Source organism: Meriones unguiculatus, chromosome 2 (genome assembly GCF_030254825.1).
Source record: "Meriones unguiculatus strain TT.TT164.6M chromosome 2, Bangor_MerUng_6.1, whole genome shotgun sequence".
Lineage (NCBI taxonomy): Eukaryota > Metazoa > Chordata > Mammalia > Rodentia > Muridae > Meriones > Meriones unguiculatus.
Window position 1 is genome coordinate 100,740,875 of NC_083350.1, and position 16,463 is coordinate 100,757,337.

Consider the following 16,463-nt stretch of genomic DNA (forward strand, 5'->3'; position numbering starts at 1 on the left):
CGGTCCCAAAAGCTGGGGAGCTGATGAAAGGCACAGTACAGTGCATCATGGCTCTCCAGATGTCATCTCTCCAGACATTTTCCTTGAGCAACCCTAATAAACTGTGACCTTATGATCCTACAGAAAAAGCAGCAAATATCTTCTGGAAAGGTCTAGAAAAAAAATTAGGCCTTGGAAGACATTCGGCTTTTACTAGCCAGCTCTGGTGGTATAGCAGCACAATACACACAAACCACAGGTAAATGAATGCATGACTTTCCAATAAGTCATTGTTTTAAACTGTCAATGTAGATTTATTTACAGGCTACAGTCTGACACTCCCTATCCTGGTATATTGCCTCATTTATTTTTTTATTATTATTATGTTTTTAGTTTTTAGCAATTAAAAAATCCAAACTTATCTTTCTGCTGGTACTGATGGTGATGATGGTGATGAATTCTGCCCACTCCCTCTGCTAAAAGGCAGCTATGTAAAGTTTTATAATTTGAAATATGTTTATAAGATGAACTATCTTTGCATCACACATGTTAGAAGATAAAACAAAACAGAGAAGAAATTCATTCCAGAGAATGAATTGTAGAGAATGAAAGAGCAGAGAGGCACACTGCTGGCATAGCTCACACTCCAGGGCTAACACAGAATTTCCTGACAGTTCACTTTAAATATCTGATGACTAAGTATACCAGTGGCCACCACTTCACAAATGAAAAGCAGAAGCTGCAAAAAAAACCATATGAAATATCTTTGCCCTTATTAAATAATAGATATAAAATATAAAACAGCCATCTGGATCATGGCAAGGTAAAGAAGTGCATATTAATGTAGATGGGGGTTTTACCCTGAGTATTGTTTGCAGCTGTCTAAGGTTGTACAGCTGCTGGGGGAAAAGCAGTTTGAGAGGTCCTTAGATAATTAAACACAGAATTAACATGTGATTTAGTATTTCCACTTCTTAAGCACATATCTCCACCCTTTGAAGCCAGGCAGGACTCAAACACATACACCCATATGATGCAATAATCAAAAGGTGAACAAAACAAAAAGCCTAATGTAAGATGAATGGATAAACATATATGGTGTCCAGACACAAAGAAAATAAAAAATAAAGTAAAAAGAATTAAATACGTTAGAACATTAGCTAGGTTAAGCAAGCCACACACCAAGGGACAAGAATGACACAATTCCCTCTATAGGATGTACCTGTAGTAGGCAAACTGGGACACCGAAGGTAGGGTAGAGATTATCAGGAGTTGGGGAGGGTGCTGGGAGGAATGGCGAGTTAATTTTTCAATAATAGAGTTCCTGCTTGGAGTGATGAAGCAGTTAGGAGGTGGGTGGAGGTAATAGGTGCTTGGCATTTGAACTTCACAGCTATCCACCACACCAAATGGCTAAAATTACAAACTTTATAATATGTTTGCTTTATATGTGCACATAGGTAAACCCACACTTCAGGATCTGTCGTAAGTAAATAAGTACTTAGCTAGAGTGCTTGGTGGGCAAAAGAATGAGACTATTTTAAGACATTACATATGGCCAAGTAGACTTTTCACATACAAAAACTTCCCCATGACAAGACTGGTTAACAAAACAGCAAAGTTTCACATGCGTGCAAATTTTATTCCATCAATGTGAAAACTCTAAATTTGTATGTACATGGAGAAAATTCTAGATATTCTCCAAATGCTAACAGAGGACTTTCATATAATGGAGGCTATGAAGTGATTTTTTTAACTTTATAATTTGCTTGCTACACCAGTTGAAGAGTTTTAGGGAAAAAATACTCTTAACTGAAGTAATATGCTCTTATAAATTCACATGTACTGCTTTTGCGCATGAAGTAAGGGAACAGGGTCTGCTGTACTTCAGTTAGATACATGTTGTGTCTCTGTGATCACAGTCTCAGAGGAGAGCTACGTACCTCAGTCAGTGGTGAGAGCTCTTTGTCATTGGAAAATAGAACTTCTATTTCAGAGCAACAGTCAAGGATCATATTCTAGAAACAAGAAGAAAGCAACAGGGTGATTCTGATGTTATTGGGAAAGTATCCCATATTAATTATTAACTATTTTTGTCTTACTTTATGTTACTCGGCCCTTTTCCCAGGCTGTGAAAGAGGGAACTGGAAATCATTTTCTCAAGTCATCCAGGTTATTTGAAAGGATACAAGGTAGCAATAAGATATGAGACCTGTGCTTACTCATGAACACCTGTTGACTGTTAAGATGCATATTCTGCAGAGTAATGACAAGCATGATAATTTATGCCAAAATAATGTTTGGGGAAATGACATTTCCATTGAGAAGAAATCTTTGGGATGAAGTGATTCAGTTCACAGGGGCTGGGAGTGAGAAGCTTAATTAGAAAAGAATGGATGGCTGCAATTCCAGAGGACTGGGGTTCAATTTCTATCACTCACATGGCAGTTCACAGCTGTCTGTAAGTACAATGCCCAATGCCCGGGGATCCAACACCCTCATGCAGACATATATGCAAGCAAAACATCAGTGCACTAAAAATGCATTTTAGAAAAAGTTGAAGAAAAGAAAGGGAAAAGAGAGGGAAGGGGTGCTTGGGAGGTGTCTCAGTGGTTGGTGAAGCACTTGGCTCTTTCAGAGAACCTGTGTTCAGTTCCCAACACCCATATGGTGGCTCAGAACCATCTGAGACCTCAGTGCCATGGCACCTGATACTCTTTTCTGACCTCCACAGGCATAGGCTCCCATGTGGTATTCAAACATACATAAAGGCAAAACACACACAGAATAAACAAATCTTTAAAAAAAAAGGGGGGGGGAGCTAAGCTATGCCTACCTCAAAATGTTGCCAGTATCTAGCCCTGAAGTACTGGTGCTCAAAATATTAAAATAATAAAAAGGCATTAATTTTTAAATAATAACTGAACCATGATGGTTAAAACCTTAAAATGAAAAGCAAATGATAATAGACCTTGATAGTCCAAGCCCCATTATAACTAAGTTTTAATAGATGCATATTCACAGAAATGATCCAATTAGAGCTTAAAAATTTTTTAAAAGCCCTCCAGCTAATTCTTAAAATTTAACAAATATATTCAAGACATTCTGCAGAGTATGGGATTCAAAGGCGAAGAAACAGGCTCTAGCTTCGCAAAATAGATTTTACTGAGAAAAATGGATGCACAAAAGATGACATGGCAAATATGGTTTGTTCAGAGCACACGCAGTTACTGTGGAAGGATCTGACATGTGGGACAGTAATTCTTAGCGTGAAGATAAGGAGGATTTCCTAGAGGAGAGCTCGTGTGACCTGTGCCCTGAAAGAGCAGAAGGCCAGTTTACCAGTGGTGGCACCACTGAGGTGTCCCCTCTCCCAGTAACCATTAATTAATTGCTTATATCTCTCAGGGAGTGGTAGGGACTCTATTCCCTGATGCAATGTGGATGGACCTGTCTTGTGTAGATCTTGTGCCGTTAGACACTACTGTTTTGAGTTGGTGAGTATTGCATGGTTAGAAGACAGCTCTTCACAGCACTCCCTCTTATCCTCCAGCTCTTACTTTCTTCCTATCCCTCCACCTTCCCTGATGTTCTTGGAGCCTCGGAAGGGGTGATACAGATGTCCCACTTAACCGCAAGCCCTCATAGTCACTCTCTCTCTCTCAGGACTCTCACCAGTTAACCCCCTCTCATGCTCATATAGACAACCCTAATTAAATATAATAAGCCCTGATTAAATATAGCGAGCCACAAACAGACAAAAAGCTCTGTGAAAGGGAGGAAAGAACATCATGAGAAAAAAAAGAGAGTTCAATGGGAGAGAAAAGTGATGAGAGAATAATGGGGAGAGAGATGATGAAAGGATATTATACATATTATATAGCATATAATTGTATACAATTATATTAAGGTACAATGAAATAGTGAAAGGATAAATTAAAAAAGCAAAAAGGAGAAGATTTTTTTTAATTGGTCAAGAATGGATACAAAGGCAGGAGTGAGCTGGGGTGCATGAGCCACAAGCCTTGGACAATCAAGGAACACGGGGTTCTGATGTGTTTTTTTCTCTGTGGCAAGTGTGGAAGTATGAGACTTGACAAATAGGCAGTTTATTACAAAGAGCACGCAAAAGTGAGGGATCTGAGTTTAAACCGTGGGAAATTAGTTAGGAGGAGGCCGAGGGAGTAATGATACAGATTGCCTTGAAAATGAAATTCTGACCACTGTTGGAAGGTAAGCTGGCCTGGGAAGCAACAGGAAAAGAATAATCAGCTGGGAGGCTATGCACACCATTAGAGCTTTAGTTCAGCTTCACAGGGTAAAGGAGATAGGGGAGGAGGGCAGGAGGTCCAGCACTATCTGATCGCTGTCTCTTACAACCCTCCACAGCAAGGGGAACACATCTCTGCACCTGCGCCACTCCAGTTTATTTACATGCCTGCACTTCTCACTGGATTCTTGACTTGTTAAAGTATGGTTTCTCTACATACAGGGTTTCAGTAACAGCCATGATGGGTTACTGCCGTGATTTCATCAAGAGTCATCAAGCAAAATGGCTTTGTATGTACCATTCATCATCTCAGCAACAGATGAAGGGAGCACTGTTATATGATAGATGCCTTCTACTGCCTGTCTCAGCGAGAGGAGTTTTGCCTCAGCGATGCTGTGTAGCCTGGGGCTGTGAGGTAAGCCACATACCTTGGAATTGGTTGATTTGAACACCTCACATGGCCTTGCTGCCACAGGCTCTGGTGAGGTGCTAAGCTCAGCATTTCTAGACAAAATGTGGTGGAAAGCTTGCTGACTTTGATAATGGTCAGAGAGGTGAAGTGACCCTCAACCAGGCTTTGCCCTTTTCCCTTCACAGGAACACCCATGACTTCTACGAGAGATGACCTCCAACACACTAAAGCCAATTCTCATACTTGGAGTCCTCATCCTCTTTGACCTACATCAAGAGAGATGCTTCCTAAGTTGCTTTCCAGTCTTCCAATTCCTGCTTCCTCTGTTCTCACTGCCATGATTATCAAATCGTTGGCTGAGGCACACAATCTCTTCCAATCTCCCCAGACCCAGGCTGACTGCCCCACAGCTTTTCCCTACAAAGTCTGTCTGCCATTTACTCAAGTCGTCATCTGTAGACTGGCCCTGACAGGCCATGGGGTGGAGGAGGAAGCAGAGAGGAACAACACAGAACTTGAGGAGTTCTCAGTCTGGACACACACACACACACACACACACACACACACACACACACACGAGCACGCACATTCAGGGACAGACTCCTCCCAGGCTGCCTAGGGAGGTCAGAGTGAGCTGCTCTCATGTCCACCCCACCTGCCAGCTACCCTGCTCTCCAGTACTCTGCCACATTTGTCTTGCTGTTCCCTAAATGTGTGCAAATAATGGTTTCTCAGAGAGAATAGAGAATGCTAAACCCAGAGTGTATTTTTTTCTCCAGACTTCCACAGCCACAGTGCTTCTATATTTGGGACTTTAATATTATACTAATTTTAACCCATTTATACTGTTCAGGCGTCCCGTAAGTATTTGCTGAAGTAACCTGATGTATTTTGGCAAAAATATAGTGAGCTTCTTAGGGCAACATATTTTCATTCCAAATAATGTGTTTACATCTTAAAATCAGCACAGATTACAGAAGACATTTTTCCTATTTTTTGGTTCTTTGTTGGTTTGGTTGGTTGAGACAGAGGCTCATGTAGCCCAGGCTGTCCTTAACTCACTATGTAGTTGAGGAGGATGGCCTTGAACTTTTGCTTCTCTTACCTTTACTCCCCAAGTGCTAGGATGATTTGCCTGGTCCACCGCCCCCAGTTTTATGTTGTGCTGAAGAAGGGACCCAGGCCTTTCTTCTGCTAACTGAGTTATAAGCCTAGTCCTTTCCTGTGTTGTAAAACACCAGTTCTGCTTGCTGAAACTGGGGGAGCAACAGAATTCAGTCATTCCAGGCCATTGCTCCTGTTAGAAGGTTTCATAAGTGATCTGAGCACGTGCCTTGTAGCCTCCCTAATCTGCCTTAAATTAACATCTGTGTTCCAAAGTCCCTGGCTCATTTTGGATGTTAGGGACTTTGAAAGGGGCAATAATAAAAGAAAATAGGGAAAACAAAGGAAGGGAGGAGGAATGAACAAAATCCATACCACACATAGCAATGAAAGGCACATGATTTATATCCTTATATTCAACAACCTATCAACAATACATAATATGTAGTAGAAAATATCACATTATAGAAGCCGCTAGCTCCTGGTCAATTCCAGAATCAGTCGCATCAAGGGTCCTAGTTAGCTTCTAATTAGCTCAAAGTGAGAACTGCTATGACAACATATTTAGTCAATGAGAGTTGATATAAACTGGAATCTAGGTTTTAAAAAAGGGCTGTTTTTGTAAGAAAGAAAAATACATGTTACTTCCATTTTTTATAAATACTGTGAACTAATTCATTTTCTAAGTCAACTCCAAGTAAACGTAATTCCTTCTAACTGGTGATGTGCTTTCATATACAGAGACAACAGGAATTGGAACACGCCCAAAACATACTTTAAAGCTAAGGATACACTAAGTGAGGAAAACAAATTTAAAAGCACAGAGGAGGATATCAAGACTGAAGAGGGTTTGTTCAGGTGTGGTTTGTCCAGAGCACCAAATCAGAACATGGGCGCAAGTTGCACGCAAGGCTTCACTAAGGAAACTCACGCTGCTGGATTCCTCCCTCCATCCCACATCCCTATTTATTTTTTACTTGTTTATGTTCACAGTCAGCCCCCTGACTCAGACATTTGTCTTCTTATGATGAATTTTACACCTTTGCTGACTAGGGTCACTCTGGTAGTGCCGGTTCTATCCAAACAGCCTGTCTGTGTGTGAAAGGATTATTTATTTTAGAGATGAAGAGAAAATTAGTCCTAGAAAAGGATTAACCCACTGACCTAGGCAGTAAAGCAGAATGACAGACCACAGTCTAGAGTCCTTACTCTTAACATAGACATTCTCCTGCTGCAGACGGTCAAAGCTAAAAAAACAGGCAGATTTGTAAGAAGATGATTTTTTTATATATATTAACTATGGAGAAATGTACAAGGAGTAATTTAAGCAACAAATATTCTAGACTATGTCTCAAAGATAGCACTCAGATAAGTTTGTGACTGAAGAACCGTCATTGTAAGCACACTACAAAAGATGAGCTCAACTCAAGAGAGCTGAGTCCTTCTTGAAAGCAGACGTGAGAGGGCGGCATGCTCTTCGTGAAAGGAATGTATAAACTATCTATCTCTACAGAATCTCCTGAGCTTGAGATACTGGGAGCTCTCTGACCTGTGGAGAGATTTATTGTCACACTCGTTTTATCAGGGAGCATAGCAATTCACAGGGTAACATATGAGGCCACTGAAAAGGGTGCAGGGCTTGAGGTCTGAGATGTCCGCTCCTTACAGATCCTGGTGGAGCGCGCAGGAGAGTGGCATTTCACAAAGGCCATCTGAGCTAGCCTGATAGTCTCTTGCACATGGGCTGCTACCATGCATTATAATAGAAAACACAGTTAGTCATTTTTCTAGTAAATTGAGACTGAAGATGCCAACAAACAAACTGAAAACCAGAAAAGCTGCTAGTTTTTATGCATTTGTGTATTAAAAGCACATAGAAGTGTTAAATAAGAAAATGAAGAGCCATGTAAATATTATTCTTTAAAAATTAAAATGTTTTATTATTGGTAACTGGTTATATATTCACCAGGCCAAATGACTTAAGAAAACAAAAGATCTCCTAGACTAAAACTAAAGAAAAGACCCTGTGAAAGTTTGCAGAGAAGAAAAGCAAGGCAGTAGCTTTGAAGGATACAGGCTCAGCAAGGAAAGAAGCAAGGGCAGGGCTAGAACCAGACACAGTAGTGGCTCTGAGAACAGTCTAGTTTAAATGACATTAGGTACCTAGGAAGAGAATGACACTGAGACAGGATGCTGTCAGTTTGAGCTCTTGAGTCAAAATCTATGAATGAACACCTGAAAAATAGATATAATAAGTGGGAAGTAGTGAAGGATTAAAAAAAATAGTCAAGAAAGCCAAGTCTAGAAGAAAAGAATACAGCCAAAGGTCTTCCTGCCCAGCTCTTAGCACTTTTTACAGGGCCATGAAAGTAGACGCACTAGATACGGTTTCCAATGCATGGGGTGATGTGAAAGTATTCGGAAGAGACTGGGAAGGAAGTTGAGAGGAAGGGGGTCATAAGTTTGACAAACCATAAAATATCCAAACAGAAAATCAAAAGCATCTAAAATTGACACAAGAAAACAGTAATTATTCCTGACTGCCATTAGCACCATTACAGTAATATTTCGGGATTTCCTGCTTCCAAGCTGGTAGTGAGAGCATGCTCACAGACAGTGTGAGTCTTATTTGACCAACAAAATGTTAGTTCAAGTAACATGATGAAAATCCAAAGGGCAGGTGTGTGGTCTGTCCCCTTTCTTCCCTCACAGGATGCATGTTGGGCCAGAGCTGGAGAGATACCAGGGTTCGTAAAGCATTTGCCTTACAAACATGGAGTCTTGAGTTTAAACTCCAGAGCTCATGAAAAAAAAAAATTAGAGCCAACTGTGGTGGAACATGCTGGTAATCCCAGTGTTTGGGAGCTGGAGACAGGACAATTCCTGGAGCTCATTGGTCAGCCAGTCTAGCCTAATCAGTGGGCCCCAGGTTCAGTGAGACGTCTTGCCATGAAAAACAAAGTGGACGGCATCTTGAAGAGTGATATTTGAGGGTGATCTCCATGTGAATGTGCACACATATGCAATACTCCTTCATATTCAGGTGCATGTGAATACACATGCACACGCAGGAGTCAGCCCAGATCGGATAGCACAAAGAAAGAACATTAAAAGTTGGAGAATCACAAAGTTCAAGATTAGCTGCCTATTCCTGTTCCAACAAAGGAAACAGTAACACAAATAACTATGTGTGATGGGACCCATCCCAAAATTGCAAGTTCATTTTCCCATCATTCAGCAATGTACTCACCTCCAAGTCTGTATCAATTGGTTCATCTTTAGATGCTATTGATTCGTATACGCTTTCGCCAGAAGAAACTTCAGGAACTGATGGCAATGAAATCTCAGCTATTTGTGCAAGGTTAGATAGTTTCTCGTGAATTAAGATGACTCTAAAAATAACAAACACATAATTTGTATTTTATTTGAAAAATCAAGAGGGTATTGTTTTAGATTCAATAAGGTTTCTGAGTGAAGCCTTTTTTTTATTTAACAGTTAAGTGTCCAAACTCCCCAAATATCATCTATTTAATTATTCCTTCATTCAAGAGACATGAGCAAAGATACAGCAAAGAAACACACTCATAATGTTTATGTCTATTTATCCTCTCAAGTTGATATACATTAAAACAGGATAAGGGCACAGTGACAGGAAGATACATGCTAAAATTATTCTGAATTATGAAAATAAATATTTATAAAACTGCAGTCCATTTACAGAAGATTCACTCTTAATGCAGATCTTGATGGCAAGTTATGGCTGTTCTGTTGACACAGGTAAAAACTATGACAAGTTAGCAAGAACTTGAAAAGGCCAGTCAATGAGTTCATACTTCAGAGATGTGTATGTGCCTATGTGTATGTGTGTCTGTATGTGTGTGTTGTCTGTATGTATGTATGTCTATGTGTGTGTTTGTGTGTCTATGTCATGTGTGTGCCTGTGTATTTGTGTGTATGTTTTGTAGGGGGCTGGTAGAAGCAGAGAGGAAAAAAATTATGAAAGATGAAAAAAAAAAGAGCCAAAGAGAAGGCATAGAAGGCAGTGGTGATGCTGATGGGCAACTTCAAGGGGCTTGAATGGAGGTCAAAGGTTGTGTGAAGAGGCTAAGCAGTCCACCTGCAAGGCCCTATGTGACTCACCCTACAGGAACAGAGGAATATGCATGTCTCTTCTCAGAGAAGGACATTATTATGCAAAAGGAGAAGATGATCCAAAGAGCAGAATGGTGCAGTATACATAGAAACACATCTTCCACAGTTTCTCTACCTGTGACATGTAGTACTATTTGATTTCCTCATTGACAATACATACATACATACACAGTATATATACATATATGCATGCATATATGTATTGTGTGTACATATGTATACATATATATACTGTCTATAAGGAAATAGAATAGTACTCCCTCCCCCCACATAGATATGTGAGAATTTTCATATATTTACTATATGCTATATTTACTGCATTTCATTTTTCTGTTAAAAGGTAACAACTAAAACACAGATTTGTCATTAAGTTTCTTGGAAAACTTGCCCATTAAGAAGCAGGTCCTGTCCAATCATGCAGGAAAAACTGGTGTATTGGAGAGAGAGAGAGAGAGAGAGAGAGAGAGAGAGAGAGAGAGAGAGAGTCAGGACTCGGTGAGTCACTCTCAGCTCCTTTGCAGGGAACCTGACAATGTCCCAGCCCTTCCTTTATCCCTAGGCCCTCCAGCAAGTCAGGTAGCTTCTTACCCTTAGATTCCTTTATGGCAACGCTAGACTATTACGATCCACTTTGCATAATCCACCAAACATTTGTAAGGAAGAAACAATGTACTTGTACATGTTTAGCTGTAAAATAGCACACAAAGGGAAGAGTGTGTGCTGAACCCCATTCTTCATTCTAATGCCTAGAGAGAGAATTCTCATGACTTTTCAAACACCACATAGGACTGGAGTATAGAGAGATGCCTTGGCATGTCCAAAGCCTTGGACTCAACACTCAGAACCTCAAAAGAATGCACAGTTTTCTACTACTTCAGGTTCTAATAAGAATAAACTAGCTGTAAACAATGAGTTTCAGGCTGTTCCTGGTTATCTGGAACTTAGAGACGGTAATGTCTTCTTCAGAGTCAAGCAAATGCTCAGGATAAATCACTCTCTTAATAGTGATCCACTAGCCAGCAAAATATGCTGGCTTCATACTTTCCATTCTGTTGCTCGGCCACGAGGCCCTGACATCTCCCTAGGGTTTCTGCTACCTTGCTTACAGAGAGCGACATCAAGGTGAGGGCGGATGTGTCCACTAGGCTCAGTCCCCCCGGCTGCACCAGCCTAACTCCCTGCCCCTCCTCTTTCTCCAGACAGCCTTGGCTTCACTCCTGCTAACTCTCTTCAACCTCTCTGCCACCAAGACCAATGTCTAGTCCAGACCTCCTACCTTGACCCCATAGGCAAGTATCTACATCCTGTCTAGGCCATGAGAATGCTCCCTGATGACTGAGCATTCTCTCTCCTAGGCTGCCAGGGCCTGGAGGACAGGACCCACTTGGAGGCAGAAACACCATAAAGAGAGATGATGACTTGAGGTTTAAAGGCAGGGAGAGTGGACAGAGACCTTGATTTTGGTCCCAAAGATGTAATGGCCCCTTAGAATAATCAGACCTTTTATTTGCAGATTACCAAAAACATGGATGTTTTCTCTGTGGTTGTTAGAAAACCAGCTAAAACATGCGGCTCCGCAGAAGAACTTAGCAGAAGAGGAGGTGAACACGGAGAGGGGTCTTCTCTGCCTGTTTTCTCGACTGTAGAAACACTAGCTTTGTCTTCAGTGCGTGAACAGTAGTGGCACTTATCAGAACACTGTCCTGGGTCAGGGAAAACCATACCCACTGAGATGAGCTCAGTGACAAGGGCTTGTCCCTATCTGAGTAGCTTACTGTTGATCATCAACGTGACAATTTTAAAAGTTTTAATTTTAAGTTAAATTTACTTGAGATTTTAAAGGTAGCCTCTCATTGGTGCCTTTCTACTCTGTGGGTTTTATCCTTTGTTCATCTTGTGGTTCTGAAAAATAAAAAACTTAAACACCTACAGCATGTCAAGGTTTAGAAGGTAAATGGAAATGTCCTGATATTGTTGTTTCATGTGTTGGTATATGACATGTGCTTAGTTGTCCCATCATTTTCCTTTAACGCGAAGAGGGGGAAAGGAAGAATATTGATTGAATAATTGGAGGTCTGCTGGCCCTCCAGACAGCTCTTGTTTTATTCTCTTTCTCGAGAAGGCCAAAAAGCCCTGAGATCTGAAAAGCACGGGGCAAGAACGAGACTCTTGGGGGAAATGAGGCTCTGGGTCTGTATCCACACAGCTTTTTCCAGGTGCCTCGTGGAGCAGAGAGCGAGCACCAGCAGACACCTGTGCTGTCAGCCAGCTTCTTGGCCTGTTCATCTGTCATTACGCTTGAGGCTAAAGCGGACCAGAAAGCTAGGCAAGAGGATGTCATCACTCTCCTCTTACAAAGGGACAAATGGAGGCTGAAGGTGCCAAGGCTGTGAGCGATTGAGTTGAAGATGAGTTAGCTAAGTTCAAACATTCCTTTTCATCCAAAACCAAAAAACAAACAAACAAACAAGCAAAAAAAAAAAAAAAACAAAACTTGGTAAAAAAGGATAGGAAAACAGAGAAAAGCAAAAGATTTAACAAAACAAATATTAAAGAACTTTCCTGTTTGATGGAAAGAGAGGAATAGGCCTGGCTAAAACAGAGGGTTTAATTTGGGGAACAATATAAAATATGGTTGGGTACAGAGGAAACAGAGATAGTGGAGTTTGGATTTCATTTACAAACATCTCTCTCTCTCTCTCTCTCTCTCTCTCTCTCTCTCTCTCTCACACACACACACACACACACACTTTTTACCCTAAACTGATTGATTGTTTGGGGAACGTTTAGTTTCTTATTTCTAGATTCTAATTTTCTGCCCAGTACATAGCAGTGAAAAAGTTTCCCTCAATCCGAAGGCTGTCTCTTCACTCTGTGACTGTTCCCATTGCTATGCAGAAGACTTTTAATTTCATACTCTCTCACTTGCCAGTTTTTTATGTTATTTCCTGAGTGACTGGAGTCCTTTTCAAAAAACCCTTGCCTCTATCTACACATGGAAATGCTTCCACTGATTTCTTCTAACAGTTTTGGAGTTATCAAGGTTGAATTTCTTAGACAGGATGAGAGGTGTGGACCTGCTTTCAGAAATTTCTCCTTCACGCACAGTTTTCCCAGTACTATGTGTTGAATACTCTGTCTTTTCTCTAATATGTTTTTTGGACATCTCTATCAAAATTCAGGTGACTGCAGCTGCCTTGGATTAACTCTGGGTGTTCTTGTCTGTTCCGTTGATCCACATGACTGTGCCAGTACCGTGTTCTTGTTACCATGGCCTCTACAGTATGACTTGAAATCGGGTATGGTGGTAACTCCTAGCAGTGATCTTCTGCTAAAAGTGCTTTACCAGTTCCAAGGTTGTTCTCCTGGAGTCTTTAGGGTCTCCTGTGCACAAGAGCATGTTGTTTGCAGATAGGGTAATTTGACCTATTTTCCCATTTACATGCTTTTATTTTCTTGTTCTTGTCTTATTGCTATAGTTCACAGACTAACAGACTTTGAATAAGGGTGTTATGCACATCCTTGTCTTGTGGATTTTAGGGGAAATGCTTTGAGTGTTTTTTTTCCCCATTCAGTATAGCATTGGCTATCAGTTTGTAGAATAAGCCTTTATTGTGTTGACAAGGTGTCATTTCAGTAGATGTAGAAAAGCCAAGTGTGTCCTATGGACTACTCATTGACCACATGATGGCACCTCTCCTGTGTCTCTGAATATAAGAAGGGACCCCACTTAGTCTCATGGGCCTGAATAGCCCTCAGAGCCCCTGCCGTGCTATCTTTACTTAGAGTTTTAATGACTCCCTAAAGAATCTCTTATTTCAAAGGCTAACTTGTCTCAGTCCCCCTCTTGAACCCTTACATCTGAGACCTTACGAAAAGTACCATGCAAATGTTCTGACACCACTCGCGAAACCCCTGTGGCTGTACTCACCTGTACTGGAGGCAAAGCACTGCCCAGCTCAGGCTGAGCCCTCTGTTCTGGACTCTGAGCTCTCCTGCTCTGCCTTCTGAGAGTTCTTTTTTTTCTCTACTACCCAGACTAATGTTTATCCATCATCATCCCCAGCTGGCTTCCAGAGAATGGAGTTTACTTGCCTGTTCAGTGGAAGCCAGAAATTGCCAACACACAAACTGTTACCAGTAGGTACTTTAATATCCGTAATCTTCAGGGGCTTCAGGTTATATGCATACAGTAATAAAACCTAAAGGAAAATAAAAGCATACAAAAACAGACATCAAAATTATACCTAAGGATTCATCATTATTCCTTATAGAATAGATTATCATATGTTTTTCTGTAGAAAATAAATAATTGAGTTTTTTTTCCTCCCTCTCAATTCATTTTGAAGAGAAACACAAGATGTTCAAAGTTAATTTGCTTGTGGCAACACAGTCTTGGAATCCTGGAATGCAAGGTGCAAAGGCATAAGAACTGAGAGTTCAGAGTCAGCCTAGACTATACAGTGAGTTCAAGAAACAGCAGTCTAGGAAACAATGCACAAGTATAATTCCATGAAAATAGGTGCTATTTGGAGTAATGTTCTTCACTGCGGTTAAATTTCAGCTTCAGCATTTTCAGGCCCTCTGCAACAAGCAAAGATACCTGGTAAACATACAGCTGTACTTCCTGTTACTTCTCAAAAGGTCCACTTTCCCAGTTGCTTTGGTTACCCACTGCCAAATACTCACAGTGTTCTCCTCTTCTCTTCACCATTTATTTTAACTCCACACCATGTCTAAGTGTGTCTAAGAGGAGGGATTCACTTGGTGACTCATGCCCCAGTCATTTCCCTGGAGCTTGGATTTGGATAATTCTTGGAGTGCATTCTATGCCACGTAACCTCTATTAAATGCTATGGATTCAGAGAATGTGAAATTCACAGACAACCCCCACCCTTCACTTTAGAGGCTGGAAAGCTGGAGCTTAGAGCTGACCATCAACACTGATTGGTCGGGTATATGGATTTATCTCTGCTTCCATACAAGTCAAACGTAAAGACTAAAGGGATATCTTTAAGACAGAAACTCGCAAAGACAAAAAGGAGAGGGAGTGAAAGAGATGAGATATAGCAGCACTTTGAAGAACAGAGAGCGTTTGGGAGATACGGAAGAGAGGGAAGGTTGTATCCTAGGTGTCTTCAAAGGGATTGCCAGCATCAAGCATGTCCCAGGAAGGTGAACAGGCTTTAAGATTAGTGGTTCAGGCACCTGAGAAGGTGAGAGCTGATGGGGACTACAAACAGAAGTGTGAGAATAGCTCAGGTTAGGTCTCTTCCTGTGCCCAAGTGGGGTGACTCACCATTTCCCTTGACACTGTTCCTGTGTGAACCCTACCCACTGTGTGCTCCACAAATGTTAAATCAGACCAGCTGCATTCATGGCTTTAGCTGTAGAGGTTAGGTTTGCCTACATGCACAACAGGATGAGAAATTCTCTCTGGGAACAATGGCCAGTTAAAGGGAAAAAGATTCACAGACAGTGGCTTTTTGGCACCCTCGAATGAACGAACTGCTGGCTCTTCCCCCAGGTATCCTCCAACCAAATCAGTAAGCCTGGCACCACATGCGTTCAGTGGCTCTCCAAACATAGTCAGAGAGCTAAACTGAAAGGAAATGAAAGGCAGAAAGGAAAACTGACAGAATAAAGGAAGTAAGAAGATCAGACCTAAGATAAAACAAAAGAAATTATCAGTGACTATGACAAACCTTCAGAGATAGGGCATACAGTCCATTAAAAAAAAAATTGAGAGATGACCTGGCATGTCTGTGAAGAGAGAACATGGGGCTGCTGACACAGAAAAAAAGAATGAGGACATAAATACACCGTCACAGCTAAGTACACAATGAAGTATTTGAAGCACAAAACTGAATCTGCCCCCCCACACAAAGAAAATCCTAAATTCAAATCATAAGCAACAGAAAAAAAAGGGTAAGAAAAGTAAACTTGAACCCAGTAGGTTCACTATCTGAACAACAGAGATTGAGGAATATACAGAGATAGCCAGAGGCAGGACCTGATAAAGATGAAATCTCTAGGGACTGAAATTGTGATGTTGCAGATTGCAAAGGGTATCATCAGAATCCAGCAGAATGGATGGAAAGTGATACCAAGGCACGCCATAGAATTTCATTACACACAGGACAGAAGGAAGAACCAGGGCTTCTGGTGTCACAGAAAAAGACCTAGCTTCCCATTGAAAGGCAAGCTTATCAGTCCATCGAAGCCAGAGCTGCCCTCTGGTGTGTAGCAAAGCACCATTCTCAACAGCTAAGATGTGGAATCGACCATCAGTGTAAGCATGGGTAGATAAAACACATTAAAAAAAAAAACACTGTACAGGCAGGAAAATGAAATCCTCACATTTGGGATGTGAGTAAACCTAGATGAAAGAATGTGAAGTAAAATAAGCCAGATGCTGAGACACAAACCATGTATGGACCTCATGCATATGTGTAATAAAGAGGGATCCCACAGAACACCCGAGTGAGTGGTGTTTATCCAGAGGACGGGTGGCTTGGAGAGTGTCCACAGCTGTTAGATAATGAG

At 41.1% G+C, this 16,463-nt stretch overlaps 1 protein-coding gene across 1 annotated transcript in view; it reads right to left on the reverse strand.

The window, feature by feature from the left end:
• Positions 1 to 16,463, reverse strand: part of Cfap54 (cilia and flagella associated protein 54) — a 339,812-nt gene that overhangs the window by 21,509 nt on the left and 301,840 nt on the right. The window contains exons 68-70 of the mRNA XM_060377920.1: positions 14,013 to 14,119; positions 9,016 to 9,157; positions 1,923 to 1,997 (exon numbers count right to left, since the gene is read on the reverse strand). Coding sequence (XP_060233903.1) covers positions 1,923 to 1,997; positions 9,016 to 9,157; positions 14,013 to 14,119 — 324 coding nt within the window. The remainder of the gene's footprint in view (positions 1 to 1,922; positions 1,998 to 9,015; positions 9,158 to 14,012; positions 14,120 to 16,463) is intronic.